Source organism: Canis lupus, chromosome 26 (assembly GCF_003254725.2).
Source record: "Canis lupus dingo isolate Sandy chromosome 26, ASM325472v2, whole genome shotgun sequence".
NCBI lineage: Eukaryota > Metazoa > Chordata > Mammalia > Carnivora > Canidae > Canis > Canis lupus.
Window position 1 is genome coordinate 26,794,709 of NC_064268.1, and position 13,832 is coordinate 26,808,540.

Here is a 13,832-nt window from a genome sequence, read left to right on the forward strand (position 1 = left end):
AGTCGGGGGACATAAGCCCTATTGTCCAGCCTAGGACACACTTCCTTCTTTCCAACCTAGTCCACCTCAGCCCCACGGGTCTCAGGGTTTGAATCAAGGACACCTGGATTGCATCTCTCAACATACCCCATTTTCCTGGGTACCTAGTCTCTCTGGGCTTCTGGTTTACTTACTGTCAAATGATGACACTCACTCTCAATAAGAAAACACTTCAGTTCATGTTAAACACTACAAAACATTGAAGTGTCTCTTTAGTGACAACAGCTCAGTGGATTCTCAGTGAGGTAACCTTGGCGTTGAAGTCTGTTGTCCTCCTCTGTGGGAATCCAAGGGAAAAATTTCAGTTACACATGTGACCTGTACCATGTGCAGTAGGATCCCCATCTGAATGAGCAGTTTCCCAACTTCCCCAGACACCGAATAGACTAGTGTACAAATCTTCCCATGGCAGACTCCAGGAGATATGGGTTGGAATATCAATAAGCTTAATAGAGATACTAGTAATAACAATAGAGAAAGATTTGCTTGCTCAACTGCACTTAGCTCCAAGAGTGACCAGGTCTTCCCATGGCCGGCTCCTGGAAGGCCCTGAGGCAGCCCAACTCCACTACCAGAGAGAAATCATGGGACAGTGCTTGTGTTCCAATTCCAGGAACGTCATGTGATACCAAATTTGGAGGCCAAGGCTCATTTTCTGACCTGTCGGCTACTTGGAGGAAGCAGGGACCTGCTCTATTTCTCCCAGACACCTGAACAGTCTCAGCACAACCCCAGACAGAATGGATCCTAACAGGAGCCTTAGTCAGCCTGTCTGGGAGATTGAAGCAAGCCTCTGGGGAAGGAAAATCCAACACTCTAGGGAAGGAAAGCACATGACAGGATGCCCCTCCCAGGGCTGTGAAACAGAGAGTACCACCACTGGAAGCAGCCCAGCCATGCTGCTGCTGCCCAGAAAGCAGACTTCTGAGGAGTGACTGTAGTAGTTTGCTAGGGCTGAGATAACAGAGCACCGCAAGCCAGGGGAAGAGGGCAACTGACATTGGAAAAACGTTTTCCCAAGGATTGGAGGTCAACATTCTGACATCTAGATGCCAACAGATTTCTGCCTATTTTGGAGGCTGTGAAGGAGAATATGTTTCATGACTCTCTTCTAGCCTCCTGGTGGTTTTCTGGCAATGTTTGGCATTCCTTGGATTCCAGATTCCTTCTATATATTCATATGGTATTTTTCCTTCACACAGTCTGTCTCCAAATTTGTGTTCCTATAAGCACGCCATATAAATGGATTAGGGCCGCCTCATCCATAGTAACTTTTTATTTTACCTGATTACATATGCCATGATCCACTTCAATAAGAAGGTCCCAGGTCAACCAGGAAATTAAGGAAGAATTAAAAAGATTCATGGAAACTAATAAGAATGAAGATACAACCATTCAAAATCTTTTGGATGCAGCAAAAGCAGTCCTAAGGGGGAAATATATCGCAATACAAGCATCCATTCAAAAACTGGAAAGAACTCAAATACAAAAGCTATCCTTACACATAAAGGAGCTAGAGAAGAAACAGCAAATAGATCCTACACCCAAGAGAAGAAGGGAGTTAATAAAGATTCGAGCAGAACTCAACGAAACCGAGACCAGAAGAACTGTGGAACAGATCAACAGAACCAGGAGTTGGTTCTTTAAAAGAATTAATAAGATAGATAAACCATTAGCCAGCCTTATTAAAAAGAAGAGAGAGAAGACTCAAATTAATAAAATCATGAATGAGAAAGGAGAGATCACTACCAACACCAAGGAAATACAAACGATTTTAAAAACCTATTATGAACAGCTATATGCCAATAAATTAGGCAATCTAGAAGAAATGGACGCATTCCTGGAAAGCCACAAACTACCAAAACTGGAACAGGAAGAAATAGAAAACCTTAACAGACCAATAACCAGGGAGGAAATTGAAGTAGTCATCAAAAACCTCCCAAGACACAAGAGTCCAGGGCCAGATGGCTTCCCAGGGGAATTTTATCAAACTTTTAAAGAAGAAACCATACCTATTCTCCTAAAGCTGTTTGGAAAGATAGAAAGAGATGAAGTACTTCCAAATTCCTTCTATGAGTTCAGCATCACCTTAATTCCAAAACCAGACAAAGACCCCACCAAAAAGGAGAATTACAGACCAATATCCCTGATGAACATGGATGCAAAAATTCTCAACAAGATACTGGCCAATAGGATCCAACAGTACATTAAGAAAATTATTCACCACGACCAAGTAGGATTTATCCCTGAGACACAAGGCTGGTTCAACACCCGTAAAACAATCAATGTGATTCATCATATCAGCAAGAGAAAAACCAAGAACCATATGATCCTCTCATTGGATGCAGAGAAAGCATTTGACAAAATACAGGATCCATTCCTGATCAAAACTCTTCAGAGTGTAGGGATAGAGGGAACATTCCTCGACATCTTAAAAGCCATCTATGAAAAGCCCCCAGCAAATATCATTCTCATTGGGGAAGCACTGGGAGCCTTTCCCCTAAGATCAGGAACAAGACAGGGATTCCACTCTAACCACTGCTATTCAACATACTACTGTAAGTCCTAGCCTCAGCAATCAGACAACAAAAAGACATTAAAGGCATTCAAATTGGCAAAGAAGAAGTCAAACTCTACCTCTTCGCCGATGACATGATACTCTACATAGAAAACCCAAAAGCCTCCACCCCAAGATTATTAGAACTCATACAGCAATTTGGTAGCGTGGCAGGATACAAAATCAATGCCCAGAAATCAGTGGCATTTCTATACACTAACAATGAGACTGAAGAAAGAGAAATTAAGGAGTCAATCCCATTTACAATTGCACCCAAAAGCATAAGATACCTAGGAATAAACCTAACCAAGGATGTAAAGGATCTATACCCTCAAAACTATAGAACACTTCTGAAAGAAATTGAGGAAGACACAAAGAGATGGAAAAATATTCCATGCTCATGGATTGGCAGAATTAATATTGTGAAAATGTCAATGTTACCCAGGGCAATATTCACGTTTAATGCAATCCCTATAAAAATACCATGGACTTTCTTCAGAGAGTTAGAACAAATTTTTTAAGATTTGTGTGGAATCAGAAAAGACCCCGAATAGCCAGGGGAATTTTAAAAAAGAAAACCATATCTGGGGGCATCACAATGCCAGATTTCAGGTTGTACTACAAAGCTGTGGTCATCAAGACAGTGTGGTACTGGCACAAACACAGACACATAAATCAGTGGAACAGAATAGAGAACCCAGAAGTGGACCCTGAACTTTATGGTCAACTAATATTCGATAAAGGAGGAAAGACTATCCATTGGAAGAAAGACAGTCTCTTCAATAAATGGTGCTGGGAAAATTGGACATCCACATGCAAAAGACTGAAACTAGACCACTCTCTTTCGCCATACACAAAGATAAACTCAAAATGGATGAAAGATCTAAATGTGAGACAAGATTCCATCAAAATCCTAGAGAAGAACACAGGCAACACCCTTTTTGAACTCGGCCACAGTAACTTCTTGCACGATACATCCACGATGGCAAAAGAAACAAAAGCAAAAATGAGTTATTGGGACTTCATCAAGTTAAGAAGCTTTTGCACAGCAAAGGATACAGTCAACAAAACTCAAAGACAACCTACAGAATGGGAGAAGATATTTGCAAATGACATATCAGATAAAGGGCTAGTTTCCAAGATCTATAAAGAACTTCTTAAACTCAACACCAAAGAAACAAACAATCCAATCATGAAATGGGCAAAAGACATGAAGAGAAATCTCACAGAGGAAGACATAGACATGGCCAACATGCATATGAGAAAATGCTCTGGGGATCCCTGGGTGGCGCAGCGGTTTAGCGCCTGCCTTTGGCCCGGGGCGCGATCCTGGAGACCCGGGATCGAATCCCACATCGGGCTCCCGGTGCATGGAGCCTGCTTCTCCCTCTGCCTATGTCTCTGCCTCTCTCTCTCTCTCTGTGTGTGACTATCATAAATAAATAAATAAATAAATAAATAAATAAATAAATAAATAAATAAAAGAAAATGCTCTGCATCACTTGCCATCAGGGAAATACAAATCAAAACCACAATGAGATACCACCTCACACCGGTGAGAATGGGGCAAATTAACAAGGCAGGAAACAACAAATGTTGGAGGCGATGCGGAGAAAAGGGAACCCTCTTACACTGTTGGTGGGAATGTGAACTGGTGCAGCCACTCTGGAAAACTGTGTGGAGGTTCCTCAAAGAGTTAAAAATAGACCTGCCCTACGACCCAGCAATTGCACTGTTGGGGATTTACCCTAAAGATACAGATGCAGTGAAACGCCAAGACACCTATGCCCCAATGTTTATAGCAGCAATGGCCACGATAGCCAAACTGTGGAAGGAGCCTCGGTGTCCAACGAAAGATGAATGGATAAAGAAGATGTGGTTTATGTATACAATGGAATATTACTCAGCTATTAGAAATGACAAATACCCACCATTTGCTTCAACGTGGATGGAACTGGAGGGTATTATGCTGAGTGAAGTAATTCAGTCGGAGAAAGACAAACTTTATATGTTCTCATTCATTTGGGGAATATAAATAATAGTGAAAGGGAATATAAGGGAAGGGGGAAGAAATGTGTGGGAAATATCAGAAAGGGAGACAGAGCGTAAAGACTGTTAACTCTGGGAAACGAACTAGGGGTGGTGGAAGGGGAGAAGGGCGGGGGGTGGGAGTGAATGGGTGACGGTCACGGGGGGTTATTCTGTATGTTAGTAAATTGAACACCAATACAAAATAAATTAAAAAAAATAAGAAGGTCCCAGTGAGAGATACTGGGGCTTGGGTTTTAAACATCTGAATCTGGGAGCGGGGGGACATAATTCAATACACAAGTGTCTCTGCTATGGTTGCGCTCTCCCTCCCCGAGGGGATTCTGCAGGTGAATGGGTGCCACAAACTTCTCCAGGCTCAGGTGAGGCATAACTGACAGCCCCAGAGAAACCATTCCTCAATGTTGACATCCAGGCCCATCACTGCTCTCTGATTTTCTCTACAGTGAGCGAATGACTAATGTGTCTAGGGTGGCCTACACATTCTCCCAGTCAGATTAGGAGTAAGAAAACGATTTCTTAATCAGCATAGGTGGGGTCCAGTGCCAGCTGCCTTGGTGATGGATTCCCCACAGAACACGAAGCTGATCTGCTTCTCTTCCATCTGCAGGTCTATGTCCTCCTGAGTCCCACCTCAGCTCTGCTGTGGCATGGCATGTCTAGAGCATGTTTAAGGACCTCTTGTACTTCTCTGGCCCCCAGAGGGGGTCAGTGAGAGGTGTCCTGGTCTGTCTGTACCAGGGTCTCTTCCCTCAGTGCCAACAACCCCAGCCTGAGGCCCATCAGCCTGCCCCTGTCCACCCAGCCATGCTGCTCTCTGTGATCGAGTCAGAGGACCCACACTGAGTGTCAACCCCTGGGATTTAGGGTGGCAGTTTCTACAAACTATGTTCTCCTTCCTAGAACTAGGAGCTTACAAGTAGAGCCAACTCTGGTGAGACAACCCGGATAAAAAGACATATATCACACAGGGTGGATCAGCATAAATTTTCCTACTATAACTCTGCTGGGACACCCATGTTGGCTTTGTTTCTTATAAAGAGCCAGGACAATGTCCCCGTCCCAAAGACCCAGCAAGAAAGACAGCAGCCTGAGAGGATGCGCCTCATATGACCTATGACAAAGGCAAGTATCTCTCATGGCCTATGGTGTAGTATATGTGTTTCTTTTTTTATAATAAATTTATTTTTGATTTTTGTTCAATTTGCAAACATACAAAATGACACCAGGGGCTCATCCTGTCAAGTGCCCAACTCAATGCCTCCCACCCAGTCACCACCCCCCCAACCTCCTCCCCTTCCATCACCCCTAGTTCATTTCCCGGAGTTAGGAGTCTTCCATGTTCTGTCTCCCTTTCTGATATTTCCCACTTATTTTTCTCCTTTCCCCTTTATTCCCTTTCATTATTATTTATACTCCGTAAATGAATGTGTTTCTTTGTGTGTCTGCCTGTGTGTGTGTGTGTGAGAAAGAGAGAGAGAGAGAGAGAGAGAGAGAGAGAGAGAGAGAGAGAGGTAGAGAAGAGACAGACAGAGCCAGAGAATGAGAATGAGAGAGATTTTGAGTTTTCAGGAAATCTGCAATTTTCAATGTCTCAAACCTAAGACATACAGTGTTTCCATACTATCCCTCATCCTCTAAACTCCAGTAACTATTCTTTATGTTTAAGGATAAAGGACTTAAAAAGGGGAAGAAGCAGTAAAGCTTTTTTATGTGCTTAACACATATGAAGCACAATTCCAAGAACTTTACGTTTATTGAATTCTTTATCACAAATACTCTATGAATAAGCATTCTGATCATCACCCCAATTTGCAGGTGCAGAAGCTGAGGCATGTAGGATGTGTAACTTGCCTGAGGTCAAAGCTAGAAAGTGGCCAATCCAGCAGAAAATCAAGATATTCTGATCCCCAGAATCTCTGGTCTTCACCACCAAATTGTGGCCTCTCGTTTGCTTTCAAAGCTACAACATGGTCTATTTTGAATGCTCCAAAAGATTCTCTCACTTTTTTCGAAAAGCAAGTGACTGCTACTGGGGATTTGCAGAGCAGCTGGGCCATCAGAAATAAAATTCAGGGCAGCCTGGATGGCTCAGCAGTTTAGCACCACCTCCCGCCCAGGGCATAATCCTGGAGACCCGGGATCCAGTCCCACATCAGACTCCCTGGAGCCTGCTTCTACCTCTGCCGGTGTCTCTCCCTCCTTCTGCTTCTCTGTGTTTCTCATGAATAAATACATAAAATCTTTCTAAAATAGAAATTAAATTCAAAACAATACGTTGGGAAAATTTTTCTAGCAGCAACATTGTGAAAAAGAGAAAAAATGAATAGCTTTTGATTTCATAGTACAGTTTGTTTAGGTCTATTACTTGAAACTATATCCAATATGAATTAAAGGTAAAAACATTGATGTATTTTTACATTATTTTTATACTAAGTCTTTGAAATCTTATGGATCCTTCATAACTACAGTCCATCTGTATTGGGACTAGGCACATTTCATTCTTAGCATCTATCAACACCTTGTAGCTGCACACTAGACTGTGCAGGTTCAATGAATGAGGTTTCTTTAGTGTAAATGTCCTTGCACTATAGACTCACAGCCAACAAGCTGTTTTTCCCAGGGACACACTAACTCCAACACCATGAAGATCTCAGCACCCTTCCAAACAGACTCAAGGAGGACAGACACTGGAAGACAGAAGAGAGTATAATGATTGGAGGGTCCCAAAAACGTTGAGAAAAGGGGAGAAGGAGCATGGGAAGAGGGCAGGGTAGGGGCGGATGGTAACTCAGGCTCTGGGTTGTGTCCTGCATTGGAAACCACTTGCTCATCACTCGGTGAGGCTGAGAAAACATTCTATCTCTCAATGTCAGCGTCCTCATTTAAAAAACTGGTGGAACATTTGTGCCTGAAGCATGCAGCTGTTTTTTTTTTAATTCCTCATTGAGGTGGAGCCTATAAACACTCATCAGGGGTCTAGCATCTCTTGGGGACTCAAAAGGAGTCATTATGAGGAACTGCCAATACATGTAGGGTGACATTCTCCCAGGGTACACCAGAGGGAACTGTGGTCTTGGTTTGTGACCCCAATCAGTCCAAATCCCCTTATCTATACTCAAGTGCAAAGAGTGTGACTGCTGCTTCCTCTAAAGATACTTGTGTTGTGTAAAATCATCTCTCCACTCTTGAAACTCACACTTGGTCCTTCTTCTGACCTCTGGAAATTACCAGCGTGAGGCTCTTGGGTACAGGGTTCAGACAAGAGCTTATTTAGACAGACAGACAGACAGAAGAACAGAGAATGGATTTCCATCTGATGCTCCTCCTTCTCTGAAATGCACAAAGAGGATGAGACGGGTGTTGGAGAGTAAAGACCCGGGTGAGAAGTCTCAGAGCAGAAGTCCTTGAAGGCTCTCCCCACCATGGACTGGGTCCCCTTTTACCTCCTGCCCTTCATTTTCTCTACAGGTCGGGATTCTCCCTCCCTGACCTTTCCCTTCAAGCACAGAACCCCTGAACACCTGGCCAGTGTCTGCTACATTCAACATCTTTCTTGTCTTTTGTATTTTCAGGTTTCTGTGCTTTGCCCGTGCTGACCCAGCCTCCAAGTGCATCTGCCTCCCTGGAAGCCTCGGTCAAGCTCACATGCACTCTGAGCAGTGAGCACAGCAGTTACTATATTTACTGGTATCAACAACAACAACCAGGGAAGGCCCCTCGGTATCTGATGAAGGTTAACAGTGATGGAAGCCACAGCAGGGGGAACGGGATCCCCAGTCGCTTCTCAGGCTCCAGCTCTGGGGCTGACCGCTATTTAACCATCTCCAACATCCAGTCTGAGGATGAGGCAGGTTATTACTATGGTGTACCCGCTGGTAGCAGTAGCCACAGTGACACAGACAAATGGGGATGTGAGCACAAAACCTCTCTTCTCTTCCCTGTGGGGATTCAGGGGGAGCTGCCGCCTGTCCATCTCCAGGGCCCTGAGACCTATGACGCTTCCTGTAAACTCTGTCATGCTGTACCTGTGTTCCAAGAGGCAGGTCAAAATTTAGGTAATTTTGGCAGAGAGCATTCTCTTTCCTCTCCATAATTCTTGAAAAGACCCGAACTACCCAGGCAAGAATTTGATTCTACGGGATATCTGAACTAGGATGACCCCATGAGCCATGAGACCCAGTGTATCCATGATGGGTCCCTATTCAAGGAATGGACATAGATCTCAGGGTTGTGGTGTTTATGGAGGAGGTCTATTCAGTGAATATCTTCACTGTCACTTCATCATGAAGCATAATAGGCCCCCTTCTAGTGTTGAACATTCAAAAGGAAACATTAGATCCCCGAGTTAGATGGGACCCAGAACCTTGAGTCCATCATGGGTGCCAAGCTGGGACCTGATTAGGAACATAGTGTGTGTGTTAGGATGTCTGCGGCAAGACCAACATGGAGCATTGCATGGGTTTCTCCATCTATAGTTGACTCTTCTGGTGCCAGGAAGTGGTCCACATGATGCCTACAGGACTTTTCCAAGTTCTCCCTGGGATCACATCAAATAGAATGGAAGGGGGAGCATTGCAATGATAAATATAATAACTCCCCTGAATCTCAACCCAATGAGTGATCCACCTCTAATCATAAGATTGGGGGTGGGGCTAGTTTACTGGGCATGTAGATCTCCCCTATCATTTAAGCATTTAAAAACCAAGCATGGGGATCCCTGGGTGGCGCAGCGGTTTGGCGCCTGCCTTTGGCCCAGGGCGCGATCCTGGAGACCCGGGATCGAATCCCACATCGGGTTCCCGGTGCATGGAGCCTGCTTCTCCCTCTGCCTGTGTCTCTGCCTCTCTCTCTCTCTCTCTGTGTGTGACTATCATAAATAAATAAAAATTAAAAAATAAATAAATAAATAAAAATAAAAATAAAAACCAAGCATGAGGGACAGAGCAAGATGGCGGAAGAGTAGGGTCTCCAAATCACCTGTCTCCACCAAACTACCTAGAAAACCTTCAAATTATCCTGAAAATCTATGAATTCGGCCTGAGATTTAAAGAGAGACCAGCTGGAATGCTACAGTGAGAAGAGTTCGCGCTTCTATCAAGGTAGGAAGACGGGGAAAAAGAAATAAAGGAACAAAGGCCTCCAAGGGGGAGGGGCCCCGCGAGGAGCCGGGCTGAGGCCGGGGCGAGTGTCCCCAGGACAGGAGAGCCCCGTCCCGGAGACGCAGGAGCTGCACCGACCTCCCCGGGCGGAAAGGGGCCCGCAGGGAGTTGGAGCAGGACCCAGGAGGGCGGGGATGCCCTCGGGCTCCCGGGGACAGTAACAGCAACTGCGCGCCCAGGAGAGTGCGCCGAGCTCCCTAAGGGCTGCAGCGCGCACGGCGGGACCCGGCGGGACCCAGAGCAGCTGAAGGGGCTCGGGCGGCGGCTCCGCGGAGGGGGCTGCATGGCCCCGGGAGCAGCTCGGAGTGGCTCGGGCAGAGGAAGAGGCTCCGTGCGGAGGGGGCTGCGTGGTTCCAGGAGCAGCTCGGGGGGCTCAGGCGTCGGCTCCACGGAGGGGGCTGCGCGGCCCGGGAGCGCGAATCCAACAGCGCAGGCTCCAGAGCACAGGGCGCCGGGACACAGCCCAGGGTCCGGCCTCCCCCGGGACAGGCAGAGGCCGGGAGGGCCCAGGACAGCAAGGAAGCTCCTGCCCGGAGCTGAGCAGATCAGCGGCCCCGCCCCAGAACCTCCAGGCCCTGCAGACGGAGTTCCTGCCGGAGCTGAATCCAGGTTTCCAGACCTGGCCCCGCCACTGGGGCTGTTCCTCCTGCGGCCTCACGGGGTAAACAACCTCCACTGAGCCCCCTGCACCAGGCAGGGGCACAGCAGCTCCCCCAACTGTTAACACCTGAAAATCAGCACAGCAGACCCCTCCCCCAGAAGACCAGCTAGACTGACAACTTCCAGGAGAAGCCAAGGGACTTAAAGTACACAGAATCAGAAGATACTCCCCCGTGGTTCTTTTTTTTTTTTTTTTTTTTTTTTTGCTTTTTGATTTGTTTCCTTCCCCCACCTCCTTTTTTTCCTCCTTTCTTTTTCTTTCTCTTTTTCTTCTTTTTTTTGTTTTTTTCTTCCCTTTTTTTTCTCTTTCTCTTTTCTTTCCTTCTTTCTCTCCTCTCTTTTTCTCTTTTTATCAATACAACTTGCTTTCCCCACTCTGCACTGAGCAAAATGACTAGAAGGAAAACCTCACCTCAAAAGAAAAAATCAGAAACAGTCCCCTCTCACACAGTTACAAAATCTGGATTACAATTCAATGTCAGAAAGCCAATTCAGAAGCACTATTATACAGCTACTGGTGGCTCTAGAAAAAAGTATAAAGGACTCAAGAGACTTCATGACTGCAGAATTTAGAGCTAATCAGGCAGAAATTAAAAATCAATTGAATGAGATGCAATCCAAACTAGAAGTCCTAACGACGAGGGTTAACGAGGTGGAAGAACGAGTGAGTGACATAGAAGACAAGTTGATAGCAAAGAGGGAAACTGAGGAAAAAAGAGACAAACAATTAAAAGACCATGAAGATAGATTAAGGGAAATAAAAAACAGCCTGAGAAAGAAAAACCTACGTTTAATTGGGGTTCCCGAAGGCGCCGAAGGGACAGAGGGCCAGAATATGTATTTGAACAAATTCTAGCTGAAAACTTTCCTAATCTGGGAAGGGAAACAGGCATTCAGATCCAGGAAATAGAGAGACCCCCCCCATAAAATCAATAAAAACCGTTCAACACCTCGACATTTAATAGTGAAGCTTGCAAATTCCAAAGATAAAGAGAAGATCCTTAAAGCAGCAAGAGACAAGAAATCCCTGACTTTTATGGGGAGGAGTATTAGCGTAACAGCAGACCTCTCCACAGAGACCTGGCAGGCCAGAAAGGGCTGGCAGGATATATTCAGGGTCCTAAATGAGAAGAACATGCAACCAAAATACTTTATCCAGCAAGGCTTTCATTCAAAATGGAAGGAGAGATAAAGAGCTTCCAAGACAGGCAGCAACTAAAAGAATATGTGACCTCCTAACCAGTTCTGCAAGAAATTTTAAGAGGCACTCTTAAAATTCCCCTTTAAGAAGAAGTTCAGTGGAACAGTCCACAAAAACAAGGACTGAATAGATATCATGATGACACTAAACTCATATCTCTCAATAGTAACTCTGAATGTGAACGGGCTTAATGACCCCATCAAAAGGCGCAGGGTTTCAGACTGGATAAAAAGGCAGGACCCATCTATTTGCTGTCTACAAGAGACTCATTTTAGACATAAGGACACCTACAGCCTGAAAATCAAAGGTTGGAGAACCATTTACCATTCAAATGGTCCTCAAAAGAAAGCAGGGGTAGCCATCCTTATATCAGATAAACTAAAATTTATCCCGAAGACTGTAGTGAGAGATGAAGAGGGACACTCTATCATACTTAAAGGATCTATCCAACAAGAGGACTTAACAATCCTCAATATATATGCCCCGAATGTGGGAGCTGCCAAATATATAAATCAATTATTAACCAAAGTGAAGAAATACTTAGATAATAATACACTTATACTTGGTGACTTCAATCTAGCTCTTTCTATACTCAATAGGTCTTCTAAGCACAACATCTCCAAAGAAACGAGAGCTTTAAATGATACACTGGACCAGATGGATTTCACAGATATCTACAGAACTTTACATCCAAACTCAACTGAATACACATTCTTTTCAAGTACACATGGAACTTTCTCCAGAATAGACCACATATTGGGTCACAAATCGGGTCTGAACCGATACCAAAAGATAGCGATCGTCCCCTGCATATTCTCAGACCATAATGCCTTGAAATTAGAACTAAATCACAACAAGAAGTTTGGAAGGACCTCAAACACGTGGAGGTTAAGGACCATCCTGCTAAAAGATAAAAGGGTCAACCAGGAAATTAAGGAAGAATTAAAAAGATTCATGGAAACTAATGAGAATGAAGATACAACCATTCAAAATCTTTGGGATGCAGCAAAAGCAGTCCTAAGGGGAAAATACATCGCAAATACAGCATCCATTCAAAAAGTGGAAAGAACTCAAAGACAAAACGAAACTTGCACCTAAAGGAGCTGGAGAAAAAGCAGCAAATAGATCCTACACCCAGCAGAAGAAGAGAATTAATAAAGATTCCAGCAGAACTCAATAAAATCGAGACCAGAAGAACTGTGGAACAGATCAACAAACCAGGCGTTTGTTCTTTGAAAGAATTAATAAGATAGATAAACCATTAGCCAGCCTTATTAAAAAGAAGAGAGAAAAGATGCAAATTAATAAAATCATGAATGAGAAAGGAGAGATCACTACCAACACCAACGAGATACAAATGATCTTAAAAACTTATTATGAGCAGCTATACACCAGTAAATTAGGCAATCTAGAAGAAATGGACACATTTTTGGAAAACCAAAAACTACCAAAACTGGAAATGGAAGAAATAGAAAACCTGAACAGGCCAATAACCAGGGAGGAAATTGAAGCAGTCATCAAAAACCTCCCAAGACATAAAAGTCCAGGGCCAGATGGCTTCCCTGGGTAATTCTATCAAATGTTTAAAGAAGAAACCATACCTATTCTACTAAAGCTGTTTGGAAAGATAGAAAGAGATGGAGTACTTCCAAATTCGTTCTATGAGGCCAGCATCACCTTAATTCCAAAACCAAAGACGCCACCAAAAAGGAGAATTACAGACCAATATTCCTGATGAAAACGGATGCAAAAATTCTCAATAAGATACTAGCCAATAGGATCCAACAATACATTCAGAAGATTATTCGCCATGGCCAAGTGGGATTATCCCTGGATGTAAAGATGGTTCAACACTTGTGAAACAATCAATGTGATTGATCATATCAGCAAAAAAAAAACAAGAACCATATAACATGTTCTTTATCCCATCATCTGTCGCTGGACGTTTTGGCTCCTTTCAGTTTGACTGTTGTGGACATTTGTGATAAGAACATTAAGGTGCAGCTATCCAGTCATTTCTCCACATCTCTATCTTTGGGGAATATACCCAGTGGTGTTAATTGCTAGATCATAGGCTATCTCTAATCTTCCTGAAGAACCACAATATTGATTCCCAGAGTTGGTGTGTCAGGTTCCATTCCCACCAACAGTAAAGAGGGATCTC

The 13,832-nt window shown here is 44.2% G+C and overlaps 1 protein-coding gene and 2 gene segments (V, D, J or C); all 3 read left to right on the forward strand.

Moving 5' to 3' along the window:
* LOC112664875 (immunoglobulin lambda-1 light chain-like) overlaps positions 1-13,832 on the forward strand; it is a 123,628-nt gene that overhangs the window by 42,458 nt on the left and 67,338 nt on the right.
* LOC118352450 (immunoglobulin lambda-1 light chain-like) overlaps positions 1-13,832 on the forward strand; it is a 131,601-nt gene that overhangs the window by 36,836 nt on the left and 80,933 nt on the right. The gene's annotated exons all lie outside the window — the stretch shown is intronic.
* On the forward strand, positions 7,984-9,251 carry LOC118352329 (immunoglobulin lambda variable 4-3-like). The segment is given in 2 exon segments: positions 7,984-8,116; positions 8,221-9,251. Coding segments are annotated over 2 exon segments (567 nt in total).